This window comes from Tetranychus urticae, chromosome 2 (assembly GCF_039701765.1).
Source record: "Tetranychus urticae isolate SD_2017Ah chromosome 2, NJAU_TeUrti_SD_1.0, whole genome shotgun sequence".
Classification (NCBI taxonomy): domain Eukaryota; kingdom Metazoa; phylum Arthropoda; class Arachnida; order Trombidiformes; family Tetranychidae; genus Tetranychus; species Tetranychus urticae.
The window spans coordinates 6,364,302-6,389,695 of NC_142959.1; the positions used below are offsets into that span (position 1 = coordinate 6,364,302).

Consider the following 25,394-nt stretch of genomic DNA (forward strand, 5'->3'; position numbering starts at 1 on the left):
CTTAACTTGACTTTTGATTTATGGTCTAAACGAGTTATTGAGGAAACTTTATAAAGGTCGAGAAATATTGAATAATAAATGTTCAAATAAAGACAAATGTTTTGAAATTTAGTTGATGAACTGGATATAGTAATGATGCACTAAATCATGCATTGGAAAACAATGTTTCTGCCATTCGTTTGAAATTAATTTATAATGTTAGGAACATTTCTTTTGATCGGTCTTTCGACTAATTAAACAAAGCAATTTTGTCACGAATGTAATAATTCAATTATTTAACCACTATTCATGTATTTATTCCAGTTTAACATGCAATAAGGGTTTAAATTCAATCTATTCTTAAGTTCGGCCAGTTTTTGTTTGGAAGCAAAAGCTTTAATATCTTGACATCTATCCACCTAAAAACAGTTTCCCACGAAAACTGGTGAAACTAGTGACAATCCAAGAACATGGATAAGCTAAAGTATCCTAAAACAAGGGTTAAGTTGTCTAAATATTTCACCAAATATTCATTCCTTTGGTTAACTTATTTAGCCTTACCAAGTCCATGGTATAACCGTTTGATCTCTTGGCTTGGTTTACTTTCGCTAATATCATTCACAGTAAGAATCTATCTTTTCACAAACTACGAGCTTGAACCTGTTGTTGCTTTATATTTGGGTGATTATGCCATCAACTTTGGACAGTCTCATGATTTACTTTTATTTCTTGATTTATGCTGGATTCTATGTGCTCTAATCGGCTGGATTTTGATTCATCAAAGCAACACTTCAATCCATAAACAAACTTGGTTTCATTCACTGGCAATATTGGATGGAACTGTTGACCATCCAAAGCGTTTTCAATGCACATCTGAATCTGCCGTTGGTCTTGCTTCAACTATACTGTTTATATGCATGAAATCGTCGTTAATTGCTGGTTCAGTGTTTGCTTGGTGCTTTTATTTACCTCATTTTATAGCTAATTTCAATTGTTTTTCATTGTTTATCAACTTAGTTCGCGATTCCCTCCTAGCTTCAGCTTCTGCTTTTTATACCAACGCTTGTTGTGTCAATTTTGGTTACCTTTTCTCATTTTATGCTTTTCTTACTGGACAAAGAATTGACTACATTGTACGATCATTGAAGCAACAATCAATGAAATCGCATTCATCAAGGCGAATCGTCTTTTCCAATGCTAATGATGTAATCTCGATATTAAAGCAAGTAGATCAAACGAGTAGCTTCTGGTCACCATTGAATAGCATTACTTTTATATTCACATTCATTGCCTCCATATTGATACTTTATTTGGTGTTTTTTGTTACACTGGACAATATTACAAGGATTACATTGATTGCTCTTGGCATAATCAACTTTGCTTGCGGTCAATCAATTAACCTTCTAAGTGGAACTTATGCTCGGTTAAAGGTTAGTATCTATTCAGGTAATAAAACTGGTCATAACTAAATAATAAGAGCAAAAGTATTGAAAACTGAGCAAAGACCATTAACTCAAAAAATCGCCGGATGGCTTATAATAAGCTTCTTCTGATTTGTTTCATCTGCACCAAATTTTGCTAATGAATTTGGTTTCGAGCATTCATTTGCAATATTACTTTTGCATTGGAAGCAAATGCTTTTGCTTTGCGAGTTTTGTTCGAGTGACATTAGCTAATAAATATTTCTTTTTCTTGTTATTCTTATTATAAAATGGATTTTCTACATGATGTAGCTTGATCAATGCCATAAACAATTGTATAGTTTATTAACCTCAACCCAATTCAAACTAAACCATAAAGTTAAATTGTTTGTCATTGCTGAATATTTGGTGAACAGAAAGTTATTTGCCATTTTTGCAGTTCTAGAGATGAATAGCCTAAATTATCTTTTGGTAAGTAAATTATTCTCAATTAAACTTGATTATGACTTGATTTAAATTGTTTTTCTTAGGTTGCAATTGAGATGGCTTCACATTTGTTACTGGTCATCATTAATGCTAACCGGAATAGCAAGATCATTTGATCAATCTGCAGGTTTTACTGTGTAATATTGCATTGCAAATAAACTTTATTGATTCAGATCACTACAACTACAAATATTGTGATATAAAAAGCATTTGGTGCAATTGGTAATAATTCAAATGAGATGAGAGATGCTGTGATGGATGAAATGTTGTTACAATCAGCGCTTTTTATTAATACATTGGAATCCCAATCACACCGATTACCATTTGGGTTCCTGATGGACAGTTTAGATCACATTTTACTGATACATTTGAACAATCGATATCTTTAGAGACTGAATCTTCTTCTGATGTGGATTTAGATGTTGATCCACCTTGGACACTTGGAGATTCGGCAGTTGAAGATGATGAGACTGTAATTTATCGTCTAGCTTGTCACTGAAACCTCACGAAGTCTAAACCTGCTTCTCCCAAGTCGCATGCAATAATAATAAATTCATAGAATGATAAAAAACATCCAGCTTGACAGAACATACTAAAAATAAATGATAAATGATAATTAATAAATGAGCAAAATGAGTGATTAAACTTCAATGACATTTATTGAACAGAAATATTGAGTCTGGTGAGCTCAATTGCAAAATATTTTTGTTTCAATCTTTTTCTTTGTTTCGATTTCAAAAGCAAATATTGATTCGTCTTTTAATGATTGCATTTAATAGTAAAACTTTGATCATATTAAATTCACTCTAAACGATTGAACAATATTATTTTTCAAATGCCAAGGTAAAGATTTTATACGAGCTACAGCAAAGGTTTGCTTTAAGGTCGTTTGTACTTTTGTTTTGATTTTGTTATGAAACACTACAACATGTTATGTTCATGAAATCCAACTGCAGTCTCACATCTTATTTAACTCGAAACACAATACCTCTGTGAAAGTTCTTGGAAATAAATACTTAATACTAAATATTGCCGAGGATTGGGATTTTGGTCGTAAAATCAAAACCAGCTTATCATGATAAACTTTGATAGTTTGAGATTCGGTGGTATATTTAATTTGTATAACAAATTGAAGTTGAAACTAATCAGTCAATGGCAACATATCTCATTGTCAGCTTTAAAAATCAAATTGATCAAGTTACTGTCAGGATTACCAGATCACAGTTCAACACCCGAAAAGACAATCGAAAAACTTGTAAAATATGAAAAGTTTTCAATATTTTTTGGAGCCTCTCGAGTTGGATTCAATCAAAATGTGTCTCATCGCCCAACTAGAACTGACTATTTTGGTCTAACTATGCGAATAATTGGTCAAATCAATTTGGCTCGTTTGATTTGTTTAACAGTAATAGACAATGAGGATTATCAACTGTATTTAGGCGACATTGCTTACAAGACGAAACATCGAACTGTAGTCAACTTTTTATTGACCGTTGTCTTCCTGTTCGGAGTTATTAACAGTGAATGGCTTGTTTTATATGATAAAGGTGGTGCTTTCAGCGGTTTATCAATTTACTCGGCCATAATTAAGAACGGATTCGATCCAGATCTATTACAAATGACATCAAACCAAGCAATTAAATTTCAACGCTCAATCCATATTCTGATCACTCAACTTAACCGTAGCTTCAAGTTTTGCTGTCTCTTTCTTGCAGCTCGCTACTTCTCCATTCTGCTTTTCAATCCAAACTTTTATCAGGACAAAGAGTTTGTATTTTACAGTTTGGTCTGGAGTCTAATCGCTATTAGTGTCACCTTTACCTTGATTGGAAAATATTTTGCTATTTTTGGTTATCTTATTTTAATACAAGTATATCACCTTGTTAGGTTGGAATCAGTAGTCGAGCTGGCAGACTCCTATCGTAGCTCGAAATTTAGCAATGAACTTGTTTCATCTTTCACCAAGTACACATTTGATAGTCTAAATCAATCGGAAAAATGTTTTAAACGCACTGGTTTTTTAGTTCTTTGTATATTCACTGTCATTGCATTTATCGGCGATCTATGCATATTTTATGGTTTTATCATTCGTTTTCATTCGCCACTATTCGCTAATTCAGTTGGTTCAATGGGTTGCGTTGTTTTTATCATTATTGGGTGCCTCTCATTCATTGCACGAGAGTTTATTATTAAAGTGAGTATTCATTCAAATTCGCAACGATAGACTATTCCATCTAATTTACGCTCAAATTTTCGGTCATCATTGAACACAGATGGAGCGTTTATATTCGCATCTCCATGTAATTTGCCCATACAATGTTTTTAATGTCTACAATCAGTTGAAGGTAAGTACTGTAGCAATGCCAGCCACTCGAACGTTTGAGATGAATGTTCAAGTTTTGTCGTTTTGTAGAGGCAAATATTGAGTTCATTAATGTTGTTAACAAATTTCTTAGATCCACAGTTTTCGTTTTTGCAATCATGGTTTTTGCAACTGAAACTATGATAATTAAACAGATGCAACTTTTAATGAACAACCAGCATTGCATTTTGAGAAACAAAATGACGAATCACGAGTACGAGTCAGATCGAATTTTTGTTGACAAAAATTATTGCCTCACATCAATGCTTTAACACTTTTTTTGCAATTTATCAACAGTTCTTTTTAACAGTGCTTTTGACCACTAACTTTGAGACTCAAAATTTCGAGAAGGTAGAACTTACAATCAAGATATTGTTACCAATCGTTAGATTATTCCTCTAAAAAAACACCAAACTTAAACTTAAAGTTTTTATCATGAAGCCTTTAGTGAAAAGATGTCGCCAAAAAATTAACATTTGACTGTTTATTGTTGAAGCTTTTACAATTAATGGAACGATTATCCGAACCTAATAATGGCATTCAATTGGGTTCGATAGCAACAATCGGAAAGGATTTCTTCATAAGAGTTAGTATTACAGCTTTTCAATATTACCAATCCAGAAAATTGTGTTTTATCCAAATCAGTATAATGAAATATTGATTTGTATTGAATTTTTAAATATTATTACAATAACAACAACTTAATGTCTTTTTGTACACAGTTTATGTTGGAAATCGGTTCATCCTTAATGTTGTTTACTTTGAACTTCAAGCGATATTTTTGAACATTGGAAACGATTATGGTTGATTATCTTGGATACAATTTCCTAGTCGATCGACTCTCCAATGGTGCAAAGCCTAAGCAGATCTTTATATGCAATTGAATAAATCGATTGATTATTTTTCGCTTTAATTTTAGATGCTAATTTTTATTGTAATCCAATTAAACTCAAAAATTCACAGCAGTTATCAAGTATTAGCTACTATTATAAATAGAGTACATGTTATTTTTGTATCAATATCAGAATAAATCTATCTAAAGAATCTATCTTTTTACAAACTACGAGTTTGAACCTGTTGTTGCTTCATATTTGGGTGATTATGCGATCAACATTCTTGCTTCAACTATACCGTTTATTTGGATGAGATCTTCATGGTTCAGTGTTTGCTTGGTGCTTTTATTTACCCCATTTTATGGCTGATTCAATTGCTTTTCTTTGTTTAGCAATTTAGTTCGCGATTCCCTCTTATACCAACTGTTCTTAGGACAGATCTCAATATTGAAGCTAATTGATCAATGCCATAAACAATTGTATGGTCTATTAATTTCAACTTAATTTCAACTAAACCATAAAGACTTACCTGATCCACCTTAGACACTTGGAGTTTTAGTAGCTAACGATAGAGAGACTGCGGTAAATTGTTTACTGAACCCTCAGGAAATCAAATCTTTTTTTCTCAATTTGTACGCAAATATTCGATGTACAGATTATTTTAATTCATCAAAAAACAAGAAATATTTAGCCTGTCGAGTTTCATGATTAAATTACAAATGAAATCTTTTGCTTTGATCAAATGCCAAATATTGATTCCACTTTAAATGACACAATTGCACTGTTCAGCTTTAATGATGTTTCAACTCTTTTTTTTCGATTCCATGGTGCAAATATTGATTCGACATTTAATAACTGGATTTATTGGTTGAACTTTGATGATATTCAATCATCCTAAACGATTGAACAAAATTGTTTTTTTTATCAGATGCCAAGGTTGAGATTTTATTAATACTCGAGTTTCCAAGAAAAGTTATTGTTTTTTGTTAACATTTGTTGAGTGAAATTCAACATTTGGTGTCCGTGCAGGTCACAACTCTAGTCTAACTCGAAGGCTTAACATTTGTAAATCTGTGAAACTTATCTTCCTCAGCTACTGAAAATTGGAATCGCTATTGATATTTTTGGTAATACGATCAAACCTCTCATAATGAATAATCTTCTAACTTTCTTTAATATTTTTCATTTATATAATAAACTGAAGGTGAAAATTCGCAGTAAATTGCGGCAATATCCATTGTCAGCTTTTAAAATCAAATTGATCAATTTACTGTTTGGATTACCGGATCACAGTTTAACATCTGAAGAGACAATCAAACAACTTGTGAAATTTGAAAAGTTTTCAATATTTTTTCGTGCTTCTCGGTTTGGGTTCAAGCAAAATGTGTCTCATCAATCAGCTAAAACTGACTATTACAGTCTAATTAGAAGAGCCATTGTTTTAATCAACTTGATACGTGTGCTTTGCTTAACAGTTTTTGACTATGAGGATTATCAATTGTATTTAGGTGACTTTGCTTACAAGACTAAACATCGAGCAATGGTTAACTTTTTATTTACTATTATTTTCATGATTGGAGTTGTTAACAGTGAATGGCTTGTTTTATATGATAAAGGTGGTAAATTAAGTGCTTTGACAATTTACTCGCCCATAATCGGCAATGGATTTGACCCGGTGCTCTTACAAATGACATCAAACCAAGCAATTCAATTTCATCGTACAATCCATATTCTGGTTATTCAACTTAAACGGATTTTTATATTTTGTTGTCTCATCATTGCAGCTCGCTACTACTCCATATTACTCTCTAATCCACACTTTTATCAAGTCAAACAGTTGCCCTTTTACAGTCTGGCCTGGAGTCTGGTCTCCAATTTAGTCACTTTTACCTTGGTTGGAAGGTATCTTTCTGTTTTAGGTTACCTTTTTTTGATACAGGCACATTCGTTTTTTAGGTTACGCTCAATAGTCGAGTTGGCAGATTCTCATCAACGACGGAAATGTACAGATGAATTTGCTTTAACATTTAGCAAGTACGCATTTGATAGTCTAAATCAATTGGAAAGATTTTCTAAATCGACTGGTTTTATAGTCTTGTTTGCATTCACTGTCGTTGCATTATTGGTGATCTGCTCATATTTTATGGTTTTATTGTTCGTTTTCATTCACCACTGTTTGCTAATTCAGTTGGTTCAATTGGTTGCATTGTTTTCATCGTTATTGCTTGCCTCTCATTCATTGCACGAGAATTTATAATTAAAGTGAGTACTTATTCGAATGACTATTTATTCAATTTTTTGATCATCAATCGTGATATTGGATACAGATAGAGCGTTTGTATTCCCGTCTCCATGTAATTTGTCGATACAATGTTTTCAATGTTTACAATCAGCTTAAGGTAAGGAGTAAAAACAAAACTCAAAAATTCGAGTCAAGACTTGATGGTTTTGTAGAGGCATAAGAACCGAGGTCATCAGGGCTATAACAAATAACTCATTCTTGATTTACAAAAGTGAATGGTTGCTTCCATAACTGACCAAAGGTTCGTAGTTTCAACCTTGCTTCGATTTTAACCTGTACAAACACGCCAAGTCTCAAAAGTGTGAATTTTGTTGTTCTAATAAAAGATGTAAAGAGAAGTAATAACATTTGATCGTTTATTGTTCAAGCTTTCACAATTGATGGAACGATTATCCGAACCTAAAAATGGCATTCAATTGGGTTCAATAACTACAATTGGAAAGGATTTCTTTATTGTAGTGAGTATTACAGATTTTCAATTCAACAAAAACTTTTGTTTTGAATTTTTGAATATCATGATAATAATAACTTGATATCTTTTGTATACAGTTTATGTTGGAAATAGGCTCATCTTTAATGTTGTTTACTTTGAACTTCAAGCGATATTTCTGAATATGAAAAACTAACTATTGTTAAGTACATATGTATTATTTAACTAGCGTCCACGAGAAGTTGTATACTACTAAAAGTTTACTAGCGAAAGCGTAGCCCGAGTTTGTTTAGACTGCGAGACATAATACATCGATTACCATTTGGATTCCATAAGGCTCCTGGTAGACAGTTTAGGACCATTGACCTGCCATGGACACGCCAATAATATTTCGAACAATCAGTTTGGTGAGGAACAAATTGCACTGATGAATTTAAATAAGCGATGTCTTAGGAGACTGAATCTTCTTCTTTTAAGGGTCTAGTTGTTGATTCACTTTGGACTCTTGGAACTTGAATAGTTGAAGATTGTTTAGTTGATTGCCTAGTAGTGTGTCACTGACACCTCATGAAGTCATAGCATTTTTTCTTAACCCGCAATTCACACGCAAATACTCGATGCACATTATTACATTAAATTCATTGAATGAAAAAAAGTATTTAACTCGTCGAGTTTCATGATAAATTTGCAAATGAAATTGTTTCCTTTGCGTAAATGCAAATTATTGATTCGACTTTTAATGACTAAACTTGATAAACTTTGATAATGTTTCAATTCTTTTTTTAATTCTTGATTCTCTCAAGCGAATATTGATTTCAAATTTAATGTCTCAATTAAATGGTTAAACTCTAATATCAAATCCCTCAACAATTGAATATTGTTTTTCCTATCAAATGAAAAGGTGGAGCTTTTATTAGTACTTGAGTTTCCAAGAAAAGTTTTTGTTTTGTGATGAGGATTTTGTATCTACTCTGTTAAATGCAATACAACATTTAATGTTCATTCAGATCGACTGCAGTCTAAACTGATGTTGAAGTCTAAATTTTTATAATCTGTAAAACTTCAATTACTGAATATTGAGATTTACTTAAAATGAATAATTTTTTACCTTTCGTTGATATTTTTCATTGGTATAATAAACTGAAAATGAAACTTTTCAGTAAATCGCGACATTATTCATTGTCACCTTTTAAAATCACAATCATCAATTTACTGTTCGGATTACCGAATCACAGTCTAACATCCGAAGAGACAATCAAACAACTTGTGAAATTTGAAAAGTTTTCAATATTTTTTCGTGCTTCTCGATTTGGCTTCAATCAAAATGTGTCTCATCAATCAGCTAAAACTGACTATTTCCGACTAATTATACGAGCAATTGATCAAATCACCTTGATTCGTTGCATTTGTTTAACACTCATAGACAATGAAGATTATCAATTGTATTTAGGTGACTTTGCCTACAAGACGAAATATCGATCAATGATTAACATTCTAATGAGCATTTCCTTCTCATTGGGAGCTGTCAACAGTGAATTGATTGTTTTATATGATAAAAGTGGTAAATACAGTGTTTTGACCATTTACTCGGACATAATTAAGAACGGATTTGATCCAGTTCACTTGCAAATGACATCAAACCAAGCAATTAATTTTCATCGTTCAATCCATATTCTGGTTACTCAGCTCAACCGTAGCTTCATATTTATCTGTTTCTTTGTTGAACCGTGCTATTACACCATATTACTCTTCAATCCACACTTTTATCAAGTCAAACCGTTGCCTTATTTCAGCTTAGCCTGGAGTTTAGTCGTTATTTTTGTCGCCGTTGCCTTGTTTGGCAGATATTTTGCTATTTTTGGTTATATTTTTTTAATACAAGCATATTCAATGCACAAGTTGCGCTCAGTAGTCGAGTTGTCAGATTCCTATCGTAGATTAAAATGCACCGATGAACTTGCTTCGACGTTCATCAAATACACGTTTGAATGTCTAAATCAATGGGAAAAAAGTGCTCATTTAACCGGTGCTTTAGTCTTTTCTGCGTTTGCTGTCATTGTACCTATTGGTGATCTGCTCATATTTTATGGTTTTATTGTTCGTTTTCATTCTCCACTATTTGCTAATTCAGTTGGTTCTCTCGGTTGCATTGCTTTCACCGTAATTGGTTACCTCTCATTAATTGGACGAGAATTTATTATTAAAGTAAGTATTTATTCAAATGTGCAACGACAGACTTACCTATTTTTTGGTCTTTGAACTACGGCAATAAATAAAGATTGAACGTTCATATTCAAATCTTCAAATAATGTGTCGGTACAATGCTCTCGATGTTCACAATCAGTTTAAGGTAAGGAGTAATGACAAAAACTTGAAAATTTTAGCTCAGAGTGAAGAATTGATAGGTTTGCATTAGAAGCATAAGAACTGACTCCATTGGTGCTATAAACTGTAGAAACCCACAAAATCTAGACTCTACACTCAAAAGTTCGAGTTTTTGCCGGTATTGTTCTAATAAAAAAGATGGAAAGGAAAAGTAATAACATTTTATTGTTTATTTTTGAAGCTTTTACAATTAATGGAACGATTATCCGACCCTAATATCGGCATTCAATTGGGTTCAATAATAACGATTAGAAAGGATTTCTTCATTAAAGTCAGTATTACAGATTTACTATTTTTTCAATCTCATTCCAGAAAAAAAATTCCAAATAAATATCGAATATATATAAATAAATATATTGATTATTTGGTAAGGTTTAAATATTATAATCAGAACTTTGTTTTTCTTATACAGTTCATGTTGGAAATCGGTTCATCTTTGATGTTGTTCACTATGAACTTCAAGCGATATTTCTAAGAATTGAAAACTATTAACAATCAATTATAGTTGATTAACTTAGACACGACTATCTACTACGACTACCGCAATTGTAAAAAGATAAGCGAGTCTTATAAAATAAAATGTTAAATCGAATGATTATTTTACCGTTTACAATGATACGATCTGTAATCATTTAATCTTATTAAATTATACCTAATAATTCACATTAAAGGCAAACAAATATCAAAAAATAAACCCTAAACAAGTAACTAAAGAGTTTTGTTCCCGAATTTTATTGTGTAAAATACTTATTCTGCTTCCGTTTCTTTGTAAGGTATAACTGATAATGAATGGAAATATTAATAAAACCCTTGAATTTGCATGGCGAGACACATTATCAACAAATAAGACTTGTTTCAACGAAAAATGTAATGAGCTCCAATTTGATATAATTTTATAGTTATTTTCAATTTTTTATTCATTCAATTTGTTGCTAAGTTTAAGTTATCGTCGAAATCTCATAGAGATCATCCCGAACTAAGTTTGTATGAATGCATTAAGCAATTTAGGGCTCATAAAATCAAATAAGGTGCAGGCTATTGAATTGTTAGCAGTTTTGCGAGTGGTGCAGTATCTGGTAGGTGACTGTATTCAAAATATTCAATGCACAGATTGTATTAAATGAAATGAAAGAAATATTGTGATGATTCGTGCTTGTTTTGGCTAAAATCAACAGAGAGGAGATCGCTATCTTCCCGTATTCTGGATTATTCAACATACAACAGCTAGACGCTTAATGTCGACCTGACGCTTATTTATAATAACTTCTGTGATTACATGTAACACATTAATCGTTTACAAAAATCGTATAAAATAAGTGTCGTGTAGTCGTGTTTATTTGACCAGGCCATACTTGTGCATGTAAAGGACTATGAGAAGTATTCCAGGTTTCAAATTGATTCCAATAGGATTGTGGACGAGATGTTGTTGACGAAGATGGAGCTTTGGTCGTTGGAGGAGCTGAGGTTACAGATGAATATACTCCGTAAACGGATGGCTCCGTTCACCTAAGAATGATGATGATGATGTCGATGGTTATGAGGATGAGGATGGTGAATTAGGAGAAGATAATGATGACTGGGACCATGAAAAGTTTGACGGTTTACTTGTTGGCTTAAGGCTGTGAAATGAATGTGATGAATTTTCGATGGCTTTTGTTGATGAAAATGATGATGATGATGATGGTATGTAACCCAAACTTGATGATGAGATACTGTTGATCACATGATGATGACCGTTATTATTGTTATCAATTGAATTAAACGTGTCATTGTGTCCGTAACAAGAGCCGAACAGGAAACCATCAACACAGGTACCAAGATGTTTACCCTCCTTGATTGAGAATCGAGGAGGTGTTGTGGTGTCGACTTGCCTCTTGTAAATTGGTACTGAAGATCCGGGCACCAAAAGATCAGAAGAAGGATTCCTCCTGAGTCATTCTTGCCAGAAAAATGGTCGGTTCCTCATCCGCAGATTGTTGACTGTTTCCATATCCAAACATGGAGCACCAACTTGTAAATTAGTCTTGATTGGTGATTAAACTCCTCCAAAAGCTCATCCAATAAACGTTTTACTTCACCACTTATTCAATTTTTCTTAAGTTGTTTGAGGAAACCGCTAAGGAAATCAATTCATCCGACCAAATCCTTGAACCCTGCAAGCACCTCCTGGAATAAAAAGTTAATTATGATTGAGAGATGCACAGAGAAGATCTTAGAATTCATCACCGAAATAGTTGTATTCTTAATTATATAATATAAAATTGATATGAAAGACTTAAATCAATTTAAAACCTTTCACTAAAAATGAGAATACCACAATATGCAGAATGAAAAGAAAATTGCCGAATATAATGAAACAGTGGGATTAACAGTGGATGTAAAAATTTACATCAATTTGGGTCGTCGGGAATCTTCGGACTCTCAAGAGGAATATGTGATGATTCTTATTTGTTTTGGCTAAATTAACATAGAGGAGATTGCTATCTCACTACCCAAACATAACCTTTAAGTCAATGTGACCCTTAACATTGCAAAAGAAACAAAATTTATGACTAAAAAGTGAGCCAAAAAGTTCCATTGAATTCAGCAAAAAGTCAGAGTTGAAAAGATTAGCGAGAGAAACGGAACAAAGAGAAAGAAAAGGGAATGAAAAGGCGAGCGAAACAACATCACGATCAATATCTACTGATCAAATATCACATATATTGTACCTATCCCTAACCCATTTACAATAAGAAAGTTTACCGATGAAATTCACCTCATCGCCATTCGTTCAACTCAACATACCAATATTTATCCAGTCGAGAGTCCTAATCTACGCCAACTTGTCAGTCTAGGCTACACGCGGGTTGCAGCCTACATGTCTTTTTTAACTTTTATTCAAAATTAAAAATGGCTTTTCCAAGCTTTTATGAACTAATTGAAATAGCTATTTCTAGCAATGGAATTAATTTTTGCTTGATTTGAATGTGTAGCTAGATGAAGTATATATTTCAATTTTGAATGAAAAAGTGATAGTAGAAAATGCATTTTAACACAAATGAAAAAGTAAAAGTTACTATCCTTTTTCTCGAGGTTCTCAATATATTGTTTTATAAATTCTTCCTGTGGGAAGCCAACTAATTTTATTAACATACGCAAGGAATGTGTCGAGATTCTTCTTTCATCTTCGAATCTTTTTTATTTCCTGTTGAAAGAATTTCTACCGCCTCAATCCTGTCAAATCTAACTTAGGTAACACGAATCAAATATATGTAGCTTATTATAGGCTTTAACACGCGTATGGTTTAGAGAAGACAAGTTGGCTCAGAGTAGGACTTTTCAATACTACTGTCGAGTTTCATAATAAAACTACAAGAGAAATCTTTTCCTCTGATTAAATGCCAAATATTGATTCCACTTTAAATGATAAAATTAAAATGTTGAGCATTAATGATGCTTCAATTATTTTCTGCATGATTTTCTATTACAAAAAGCGATTATTGATTTGAAATTTAATGTTTGAATTAAATGGTTAAACTTTGATAATATTAAATTGACTTTCAACTATTGAACAATATTGTTTCCTATTAGATGACAAGGTTGAGTTTTTTTAATACCCAAGGCTGAGTTCCCCAGAAAATTTTTGGTTTTTTGATGATTATTTGTTACGATTTTGTTGAGTACAATACATGTACCCACTGCCATATAAACTATAACTTAACTCGAAGGTTTTATATTTGACTATTTGAAATACTTCCTCAGTCACTGAATACTTGTGTTGCTATCAATTGATATTTTTTATAATAAGATCAGAACACCTTATAATGAATGTTGATGTTTTTAATCCGTATAATAAAATGAAAATGAAACTTTACAGTAAATGGCGACATTATTCATTGTCATCTTTTAAAAGCAAATTGATCAATTTACTGCTAGGATTGCCGAATCACAGTTTAACATCCGAAGATACAATTGAACAACTCGTAAAATTTGAAAAATTTTCAATATTTTTTCGTGCTTCTCGATTTGGATTCAATCAAAATGTGTCTCATCGCCGAGCTAAAACAGACTATTACAGCCTAATTATGCGAGCAATTGGCCAAATCAACTTGATTCGTATGATTTGTTTGATAGTGATAGACGATGAGGATTATCAATTGTATTTAGGTGACTTTGCATACAGGACCGGATATCGATCAATAATTAACATTTTAGTCACCCTTTGCTTCCTATTGGGAGTTGTCAACAGTGAATTGATTAATTTGTATGATAAAAGTGGCCAATTCAGTGCTGTGAAAATTTATTCGGACATAATTAACCATGGATTTGACCCATTGATCTTACAGATGACGAAAAGCCAAGCAATTGCATTCCATCGTACAATCCATATACTAGTTACTCAACTTAATCGGTCCTTTATATCTTGCTGTATCTTCGTTCAACTCTGTTACTACTCGTTACTAATATTAAATCCACACTTTTATCAAGTCAAACAGTTGCCTCTCTACAGTTTGGCCTGGAGTTTAGTCGTAATGTTTGTCGCCTTTACCTTGCTGGGAAAATATTTCGCTATTTTTGGTTATCTTTTCTCAATACAAGCATATGCGTTTTTTAGGTTGTGCTCAGCAGTCGAGTTGGCAGATTCATATCGTAGATTTAGATGTATTACCAATGAATTTGCACCATCTTTCATTAAATTCACATTTGAATGTCTGAATCAATCTGAAAAATGTGCTACATTGACTCGTGCTATAGTTCTTTGTGTGTTCACTGCCATTGCGTTCGTTGGTGATCTGCTCATATTTTATGGTTTTATCATGCGTTTTCATTCACCATTATTCGCTAATTCGCTTGGTTCTCTTGGTTGCGTTGTTTTCATCGTTATTGCTTGCCTCTCATTCATTGCTCGACAATTTAAAATTAAAGTGAGTATTTATTCAAATCTGTAACGACAGACTATTTCATCTCTTTCTTCGGTTATTAATTGACATTCAATACAGTTGGAGCGTTCGCATACACATCTTCAAATAATTTATCGATACAATGTTTTCAATGTCTACAATCAGTTTAAGGTAAGGAGTAATGACAAAAACTCAAACTTTTGAGTCAAGGGTTGAGACTTGATGGGTTTGTAATAGAAGACTGAGGCTAACTCTAACGAGTTTTGTCGAAAAACGCAGTGATCTGTTGTAAATTAACCACATATGAAGCAAATATGAATATTGAAAACGCATTGAAATTTATATTAAAAAATTCGTTTAACAAATATCAACCCATGATCAGCGAAATGAGTTTTTCAAGAAAAATCTGCTTCCATAATTGAACATAAATTTCCAAGCTTCCCCTTTGACCTCGATTTTCTCATTAAACCTGTATAAACCCATCAAACCTAAACTCAAAAGTTCGTAACAAAAGTTATTGTTCTAATTATCATTAAAAGATGTAAATGAAAATATTAACATTTGACTGTTCAAGTTTTTACAATTAATGGAACGATTATCCGAACCTAATAATGGCATTCAATTAGGCTCAATAACTACAATCGGAAAGGATTTCTTTGTTGTAGTGAGTATTACAGATTTTCAATGTTAATTTCAAAAAATTTTATTTGAAATCAATATTTTATTATATTATATTGATTATTTGTAAAAGTTTAAATATAATGAACACATTACAATTTCATTTTGTTATACAGTTTATGCTGGAAATTGGTTCATCTTTAATGTTGTTTACTTGCAATTTCAAGCAATATTTTGAACATTAACAATCAATTATGGTTGATTAACTCAGCAACAATTTCCTAGCTGGTTGTCTCGTTAATGGTAAAAAGTATAAGCAAATATTTATGTAAAATCAAAAGTCGAATCCAGTACGGAAACCAATAGATCACATGAATAGCAAAAAGACACCATAAACCTGAATAACCAAAAGAGTTTTCACCCCAAATTCCATTGTACAGAATACGGATTCTGCATCTTTTCTGCTGCATCTAGGTACATGAATTTCTCAGCAGCCTAAATTAGGCTAAACTTTGGATTATTTCCCTTAGAACCACTAAATTTGTCCACAATTTTTGAGCGAAAATTTGATGTTTTAACTCATTATTGTACAGATATGCATAAACTAGACGTGAGCAAACCTAACGCGTCTAACGAGATATAATAGTTATAATATTAATATAAAGGAACAGTACAAGAAGATTGAGAAATAAATGATTCGAATGAAGACAATTCGGTTGATCAACTCGATTCAGTAATGATACAGTAATGTAGCATTTCTTTCAATCGCTCTTTCGATTGATTAAAAGTGCAATTTTGTCACGAATAATAATTCAATATATTACTATTTAAATTATTACTATTTATGTATTTATTTAAGTTTAACATGCAATCAATATTAAAGTTTTAAATTCAAACTATTTGTCTGGCTTGTTTTCATATGAAAGAGATGTAAATATGTTGCCATCTATCCATCTTAACAGTTGATTCACAAAAGCTGGTTAGCAATTAGTGACAATCAAAAAACATGGATAAGCTAAAGTTATCCTAAAACAAGGGTTAAACTGTCTAAATATTTTACCAAATATTCATTCCTTTGGTTAACTTATTTAGTCTTAACAAGTCCATGGTATACCGTTGTATCTCTTGGCTTTGTTTACTTTCGCTAATATCATTCACGGTAAGAATCTATCTTTTTACAAATTACGAGTTTGAACCTGTTGTTGCTTTATATTTGGGTTGTTATGCGATCAACTTTGGACAGTCTCATGACTAACTTTTATTTCTCGATTTATGCTGGATTCTATGTGCTCTAATCGGCTGGATTTTGATTCATCAAAGCAACACTTCAATCCAAAAAAAAACTTGGTTTCATTCACTGGAAATATTGGATGGAACTGTTGACAACCCAAACGATTGAACATTAAACAATAGTGCTTTTCTTACCAAATGCCTAGGTTAAGATTCTCCTTGAGTTTCCAACGAAAGTTTTCGTTATAAGAAGTTTATTTGTCATGATTTCGATAAATTTAATGCAACTTTTAATGTCCATGCAAGCCCACTGAAGTTCAACTCGAAGGCTTTGCATTGGTAAATCTAGGAAACTTACCTCCTTCAATCATTGAATACTGGGATTGCTATCAATCGATATTTTTTTATACTTACATTAGTTCGTAACAGCCAACTTATATTGATGAACGTTGACTTTCGGTGGTGCATTTCATCTGTATAATCAATTGACTGTGAAATTTCCAGTTAATAGCGACATCTTTCATTGTCATCCTTCAAAACCAAATTGATCAATTCACACCAAATGCATTAAACATTAACGATTGTACATTAAACATTAAACAATATTACTTTTCTCATCAGATGCCAAGGTTATCATTTTAATTGAGTTTCCCACAAAATTTCTTGTTACATGATCATTATTTCCATCTCGTTAAATGTAATACAACATTTGGTATCCAATGCAAATCCACCAAAGTCTCAACTAAAGTGCTTGCAACTGTAAATTTGTAAACTTACCTTTGTCAACCACTGGGTACTTGAATTGCTATTGATTGAACTTTTCTGATGAGAAGATCAAAACACCTTATAGTTAATAAATTTTTAAATCTGGTTAATGGTTTGCATTTGTATGATAGATTGAAAATGAATCTTTTCAGTCAATGGCCACATTATTCATTGTCATCTTTTAAAAGCAAATTGATCAATTTACTATTAGGATTGCCGAATCACACTTTGAAATCCGAAGAGACAATTGAACAACTTGTAAAATTTGAAAAATTTTCAATCTTTTTTCGTGCCTCTCGATTTGGGTTTGCTCAAAATGTGTCTCATCAATCAGCTAAAACAGACTATTACAGCCTAATTATGCGAGCAATTGGTCAAATCAACTTGATTCGTTTGATTTGTTTAATAGCAATATACAATGAGGATTATCAATTGTATTTAGGTGACGTTGCTTACAAGACGAAACATCGCTCAATGGTTAACACTTTATTTACAATGTGCTTCTTATTTGGAGCTGTTAATAGTGAATGGCTTGTTTTATACGATAAACGTGGTAATTATAGTTTTTTGGCCATTTACTCGGACATAATCAAGCATGGATTTGAACCAGTTCACTTGCAAATGACATCAAACCAAGCAATTAAATTTCATCGTACAATCCACATTCTGGTTACTCAACTGCACCGCAGCTTCATATTTTGTTTTATCTTCCTTGCAGCAGTCTACTACTCCGTACTACTCTTCAATCCACACTTTTATCTAGTCAAACAGTTGCCCTTTTACTGTTTGGCCTGGAGTCTAGTCGCTATTATTGTCACCTTTACCTTGATTGGAAAATATTTTGCCATCTTTGGTTATCTTATTCTAGTACAACTGTATCACCTTTTCAGGTTGAAATCAGTAGTCGAGTTAGCGGATTTGTATCGTAACACGAAATGTACGGATCAACTTGCCTCGACCTTAGCCAAACACGCATTTGTATGCTTGAATGAATTGGAAAAATGTGCTAAACTTACTCGTTATATTGTCCTTTGTGTATTCACTATCGTTGCCTTTAATTGTGATATATTTATATTTTATGGTTTTATCATGCGTTTCCATTCACCACTATACGCTAATTCGCTTGGTTCAATTGGTTGCATCGTTTTCATCGTTATTGTTTACCTCTCATTCATTGCACGAGAGTTCATTATTAAAGTGAGTATTCATTCAAGTTTACAACGGTTTAGTTTTCTAATTTTTGCCTTAATTTTTTGGTCATCAATCGTTACATCGGATACAGAATGAGCGCTTATATTTTCATATCCGCACAATGTGTCGACACAATGTGTTCAATACTTGCAATCAGTTTAAGGTAATTTATTATAAAAATATGTAAAGAAAAGTGCTAATTTGATTTTTTATTGTTTAAGATTTTACAATTAATGGAACGATTATCCGACCCTAATAATGGCATTCAATTGGGTTCAATAACAACAATTGGAAAGGATTTCTTCATTAGAGTTAGTATTACAGATTCACTGTATTTTTTGATGTTCACATTTAATATGAAATCGATATCTTTTTACGACTATTGATTATTTGTGAAAGTTTCAATATAATAATATAACTTAATGTCTTTTTATACAGTTCATGGTGGAAATTGGTTCATCTTTAATGTTGTTTACTTGCAACTTCAAACGATATTTTGAACAGTAAAAACGGTTAACATTCAATTATGGTTGATTAACTTAGACACGATTTCCTAGCTGATTGACTCTTTAATGGTAAAAAGTCTAAGAAAATCGTGTAAAAAATCAGATCGACTGATTTTTTCTCTTCTTCAAAATCTATTCAGATTTGATTTGATAATTATCCTTGTATTTTAATGATATTCAATAATTCATTATGAATAGAAACAATAAACCATAAACTCGAGCAACCGAAAGAGTTTACACCTTGAATTCAATTGTTTGAAATACGGATTCTGTATTTTTTACATTAATTTCAAAAAAATTAACAATTACTTCAAACCTTTGAGCGGTTTGGGTTTATAAAAGAGAAGGGCAAAACAGAGAAAGCAAAAGAGAGAAAGACAAAATAGAGAAAGCATGATTGCGATTTCTCATCTTGAAGCTAACAGATTAGTCAGACGATGAATATAATTGTCAAGCCCTAAAAGTTTAGCACCTTTGTTTGAATTCACAAAGCGAAACCTATCAGACATAATTAAACAATTCTAACGTAACCTTCTGTCGCAACTTTGTCAATCGTGGTTACTGTTATGGACTTGGCTGCAAATATCTACATGTTGACGGACCAATGGAACCTCATATAAACAGACTGGTAGATTACCAACGGAATTAGCTGAAGAATGGTGCAAGTAAGTTTTAATTCCGCTAGCGTAAATTTTTATGCAAATATTTTATCTAATTATTTTCATTACCCAGAAGATATTGGCAAAAAGAGACCCGAATGTTTGCTAAGACCAAAACCAATCAAAGTGTTATGGGTAAATTGTAAATTTGGCACCCACCATGTTTTTAGAACTGACATACATGCAGGCAACACCGTTAAATGTACATTCAGGCCTAGTCCCGTAAATAATGGTAAGTCATTTTTTAATGGACTTTTTCAATCTTTCAATATTTTTTTCGCTTTTTATTAGGGATTACATTGTGATGATGATTAACTTCAAGTAAAATAAAACAAACCAAAACACAAAAATTTAAGCATATGTTTTCTCTCTCTTTCAAGCCTTCTCCACTAGGGCTTTTCAATACAAACTTAATGCATTACAATTGTATCACTCCAATCAAAAGCAGGTAACTCTAGCGGTGAATCCAAACAGAAAATATTGTACTTTTAACTATGCACATTTCCATCATTGTATTTTCATGTTTATTATGCCTATTTTTTATACTGAATTTAACTGAACTATTTTTATACTGATATTCCTATGTCCCATGGGAGACATATATGCTCCGAATTTTTCTTCAACATTATCAATAAAGTTTGAATTGGAAGCTAGATTTACTTTTACAGAAAGATAATATTTTATTTGTTCTAAGTTTACAAAGAAATTCAAGATTGTAGCAGTAGCCAGATGGATCAAGGAGAACGAGAGTTGAGGATTTGCTCGGCCAGCATAATGGATGATGAAGTGGTGGTGAATTAACCTTCACTTAGATGGATAAATGTTCGCTTTACTGAGTTTACTTTACATCAAATTCTAGAGGTGAGCGATGAGTTCAAGTTTATCAGTTGGAATGAAACTGTTATGCTTCTGTCATTACCAATTAGGTAGATTTAGTCTTGTTGATTCACAATACAATTCGGGTAAAGATGAACACTATTAAGATCACTGGAGGTTATAGTTGAATCTCACAATTTATTATAGTCATATTTCACGGATATAATAATCCACAATTAACAATACACTAATTCAGATTAAGTCATACGTTATGCTAGTCAAAAGAAGTTGTAAACAATCGGTATTCAATTGGAAAGGGCTTCCGCGGGTGGCTGTACTGCGAAGAGAACAAAGAAATGGTCGGCCATTTTATGCACCGTGAGGGAGGAATCTTCTCCCTCACAATGGATAACCTAACAAAAAGTTATCCAATAATGGCCTTTCCCTACCTACTGGGAAAGTTAGAGACCTTAAAAAACCAGTTTTCTCACAGAATTAAACTCTCAACTTTGGCTCTTCACTCCTTTGTGCTGCCCTCTCTCTTCTTACTATTCACTTGAAACCGAAAGGTTTTAGAATAGTAAGTTCCCACCCCTTTCTCTCTTACTTTTCACTTTTGGTTCATCTCCATAGAAAAGTAAGTTAAATCTCCCTCCCTTGACTGTTAGCGGTTGTGAACGGCCGCATTTGGCGCAGTCGAAAGGATATATTCTCCTGTTTCACCAGACTAATCTCTTGTCTTCTCTATTCATTCTCTTAGTGGATTTCTTCTCGTTCGCGCCGGATTACGATCCCGAATCCGTCGATTCTCCCGCTTGCTCGCCCGGACATTGGTTTGGTAGCGACACCTGTGGTCCAGACTCTGCACCAACCCCTGCTGGACCTGTTAGTAGGCCTTTGGTAGTCTTTGGTGGTGGTTTGAAGCTGGATACGCCATCAAAGCTAATCTTTCAGCTCGACAAGAATCTCGACAACTTCTAAACAGAGCTGTTACTCCATATTCGCTTGACATTGGTAATGGTGTTGATGTCGTCGTTGATATTTCTTAAAATTTATTTTTCAGATCATAAATTACAGATATTGTAATTTAAAAGACAGGGTTTGAAAAAAACCACAATTCAACCAAACAACCAAAACAACCAAAATAAACCAAAATTTACCAAAATTAAACAAAATAGATTGGCTTTAGTTATCGGCTAAATAGATGACTTTAGTTATAAGAGTATGGACTTTATAAGATTGTAGGCACATAAGAGCTGAGTCCATTCGTGCTATTAAAAATTTTCTCCAATAGAAAGTTTTCAAGTAAATCCAGTTTAAAGTTTAAACTTCGATCGCCTTTTGTACAATCATAAAACTGGATTTTTCCATGAAACTCATTTCACTGATGTAGCTATTGATGGTCAACCAAAAAATCTTATTTTGTGAAAAATTTTCTGTTTTTTTGTGAAACAGATCACTACGATTTTCATTTAAACCTCCGCCATTCTGTGACCTGAGAGTTAGAGATCTGAAACTTATTATTGAACACTTTTTTCAATTTATCAACAGTTCTCTTGATTTTCGCCATTGGCCTAAAAACTTTTAGCCTTGATATGTCGAGAATGGCAGTACTTAAAATCATCATTCTTTGACCAATCATTAGATTTCATCATGGGCTATAATTTAGCAATTTTTAGATCATCGAAGATCATACAATTAAAATTATAGCATTAAAGAACCAGATAAGTTCACTAATCTAGTGGAGAAAACATTTGACCAATCAATATCAAAAATATAACAATATAGCTCAACATTGTCACAATTAAAATTAAAATCATCATAGCAATTGGGAAGAAACCAAGATTTAACAGAATCCAGTACAAAATGTGTCTCTTCATAACTGGAAACCTTTACTATTTTGGGTTCATTATAAGTTTTCTGGTATCTTACAAGAGAAGTGTCTCAGTTGTCTCAGCGATTTCCGGTCGAAACTATGTTCATTCGATAGAGCATAAAAAACAGAAACATACATAATTTTATAGAAAAAAGGCGATAAAATGCCGAAACCGAAAAGATAGCAGCTAATTTATTATTATTATTTATTATTAATTATAATAGTCTTTAACAAGGTCTAATGCGCCTATAGCGACCAATAAAATCTCTATATCGATTTCATACTTGGGTATGTACCTCGTCAGCGGCTTCCGGTCGCGACTATGTTCATTCAATAGAGCATAAAAATTAGCGATAGGGTTTGTCGGCTTTAGATAGAAAACTTTCGTGTCACAGGAACATTGAGGTCAAAACCCGTTTTCTTGTAAAAATGAAAAGTTGCTACGAATTTTTTTCGCACTTTAATTCATTTTCTGGGGTTTTCAGACCTGAAAAATCATTGGAAATATTTAAAAGGCTATAAAATGTCTGCGCATAATGAGGAAAATTAAAATAAGAGTAAAGTGATGATGATTCCAATTGAAATCAGAAAAAGCAAATGAATTTGTAAAAGCAGACATTTTATAGCGTTTTGAATATTATAAATGATGTAAGTTAGTATCACAAGTTAGAATTTTCAAGTCTTTGAACAGTAAATTTTCGATGGAATCAGTACCGTAAGTTCCAGAGTTGCATCTCAAGTATTGATAATTGATGGCTAAATTTATGAAGTCAAACGATTTCATTTTTTCTCTAACTTCTATCACATCATTTCAGGCATCTATAATTCCATCTTATAATGGAATATAAGATGAAGTTTTATTACAGTTTTATAGTCCCAAAACTGTAATAGAATGATGAAAAAAACTTTTTGATAGACTTTTGCTTGATTAGGCCAGATTTTGTTAATTAAAGTGAAATTTGTCGGTTAAATCATTACAAATTTATCATTAAATAAGAAATCATAGCATCAAAATCATCAAAATCAATTAAAATAATCTTAAAACGATTGAAAAGTAGTCAAAAAAGCCTTTTCTAATGTTGGTATTAATTGTGTTAACTTAATTTTTAATGGTGAAAAGAAAGAGAAATGAAAGAGAAAAGGAGAGTAAAAAATTTGTAAAGAAAGTAGAAAGAAAGAGTCTCTTTCTCGCGCCATCTTCTGACACCAAAAAAAAATTTTGGATCAGAGTTAGTATTGAATTGCTCTCTCTTCTTCCTTTACTCTTTGGTTACAACTTTTAGCGGACAACTGGACAACATTTAGCGGCTTAAATTTGGCTCTATAAAATTGCCAAATGTTTATTTCAACAAATACGATTGATTGATTGATTTTGCGAAACATCGCATTGAAAAATACGTTAGAAACAATCTATTACTAACGCTCCGATTTCGGCGAGCGATCGTCTGACCTAGTTATAATAGTCTTTAACAAGTTCTAATGTGCCGATAGCGACCAATAAAATCTCTATATCGATTTCATACTAGGGTATGTCCCCTTGTGAGACACCTGAGACACTCCCCTTGTTAGTAGTAATAGAAATACATAAGATAGCACACTTTTCCGATAATCGATATTGCTTTATAATTTTTATACCTTTGTTAATGTATACGCACCTTTGACAATGCGAATATCGAAATTACCTTAATTATACCGTTATAATTAACTTACCTTGTTAAATGCACTCGAACCTTTGATAATACATAAGTTTGATTGATATTAATGATTATTGTACCTTTTACAATGCATTCTTACATTTGGTAATGCATACAGCTGTAACAGAAATATAATATGATGAAATCTTATTGCTTGCTTGCATTAGTTGATCTTAACCAACTATCTAAATATAACTTAATTAGTTGGCAAAGAGCAACTTGCTCTCCTTGTAGAAAACTACTTAAAGAGTTGAATAATAAAATTTGTTTAGACTCGATAAAAGAGTTTCAAGTGGTGAAGATGCCGAGTACGGCCTAACGTACAGTAAAATCAATTTTTTTAAAAAACAGTGAAAATTTTTTTGCGTATAAGTAATTTTATAAAAGAACCAGTATTTAAATTTTTTTCAAAGTGATAATTTACATCAACCTTAACATCAAATTAACAGCAAATTTTAACAAAAACAACTAACAGTTAATAGTAAATTATGTGTAATGATTCAAATAATTTAGGTAAAAATTAACAAAGTGAAGTGAGTTCTACAACCAAAATACATCAAACCAACTTCAAATTATTAAAAGTGTTGGTTGAAAATATCAACTTTACTTGATTTATTATAACTTAAACTAAACTCAGTTACTATTTAAATGTTCAATATGACATATTAGTCATGATTTACCTTCAATCTAAATTCATTTCAATTTTTGACTTTTTTCACTTTTTCTCGTTTCATCTTCCAACTTCATCAATAATGACTCTGACTAACATTCAACACTTTATTCACTCATAGTTCAACATTATGAACTTAATGAATCATAATTAGTTATGACCTAATAAGTCATCTTAGAGTAAACTATGAAAAACCCTTATTTTTACCTTTTCCCATACATTTCACCACTGAATAAGGAACCTCTGGTATTCCTTGATATTTCTACATATCATTAGCTTGCTCTCGTT

At 32.2% G+C, this 25,394-nt stretch overlaps 2 protein-coding genes across 3 annotated transcripts; both read left to right on the forward strand.

Moving 5' to 3' along the window:
• Positions 1-7,950: 7,950 nt before the first annotated feature.
• On the forward strand, positions 7,951-10,869 carry LOC112539294 (uncharacterized). Of its 2 annotated transcripts, XM_089268187.1 has the most exons (4): positions 7,951-10,018; positions 10,092-10,163; positions 10,380-10,469; positions 10,611-10,869. In XM_089268187.1, the coding sequence occupies exons 1-4, from the start codon at positions 8,906-8,908 to the stop codon at positions 10,671-10,673; spliced, it is 1,338 nt and encodes a 445-aa protein (XP_089124313.1). In that variant the 5' UTR covers positions 7,951-8,905; the 3' UTR covers positions 10,674-10,869. The 2 variants fall into 2 exon arrangements, with proteins under 2 accessions (XP_089124313.1, XP_025017474.2); XM_025161706.2 differs by having other exon boundaries at positions 10,380-10,869.
• A 6,289-nt stretch (positions 10,870-17,158) lies between these two features.
• On the forward strand, positions 17,159-19,715 carry LOC112539277 (uncharacterized). Its single transcript, XM_025161666.2, has 4 exons — positions 17,159-18,891; positions 18,977-19,048; positions 19,107-19,196; positions 19,324-19,715. The coding sequence occupies exons 1-4, from the start codon at positions 17,755-17,757 to the stop codon at positions 19,390-19,392; spliced, it is 1,368 nt and encodes a 455-aa protein (XP_025017434.1). The 5' UTR covers positions 17,159-17,754; the 3' UTR covers positions 19,393-19,715.
• The last annotated feature ends 5,679 nt before the right edge of the window (positions 19,716-25,394 follow it).

Bases quoted from the DNA above. Each gene is read 5' to 3' on its own strand.
- LOC112539294 (XM_025161706.2), top strand. From the start codon at position 8,906: ATGAATAATTTTTTACCTTTCGTTGATATTTTTCATTGGTATAATAAA. The intron at 10,019-10,091 runs GTAAGTATTTAT...CAATAAATAAAG, and splicing joins GACGAGAATTTATTATTAAA to ATTGAACGTTCATATTCAAA. The intron at 10,164-10,379 runs GTAAGGAGTAAT...TTATTTTTGAAG, and splicing joins ATGTTCACAATCAGTTTAAG to CTTTTACAATTAATGGAACG.
- LOC112539277 (XM_025161666.2), top strand. From the start codon at position 17,755: ATGAGAAGATCAAAACACCTTATAGTTAATAAATTTTTAAATCTGGTT. The intron at 19,049-19,106 runs GTAATTTATTAT...TTATTGTTTAAG, and splicing joins ATACTTGCAATCAGTTTAAG to ATTTTACAATTAATGGAACG. The intron at 19,197-19,323 runs GTTAGTATTACA...CTTTTTATACAG, and splicing joins GAAAGGATTTCTTCATTAGA to TTCATGGTGGAAATTGGTTC.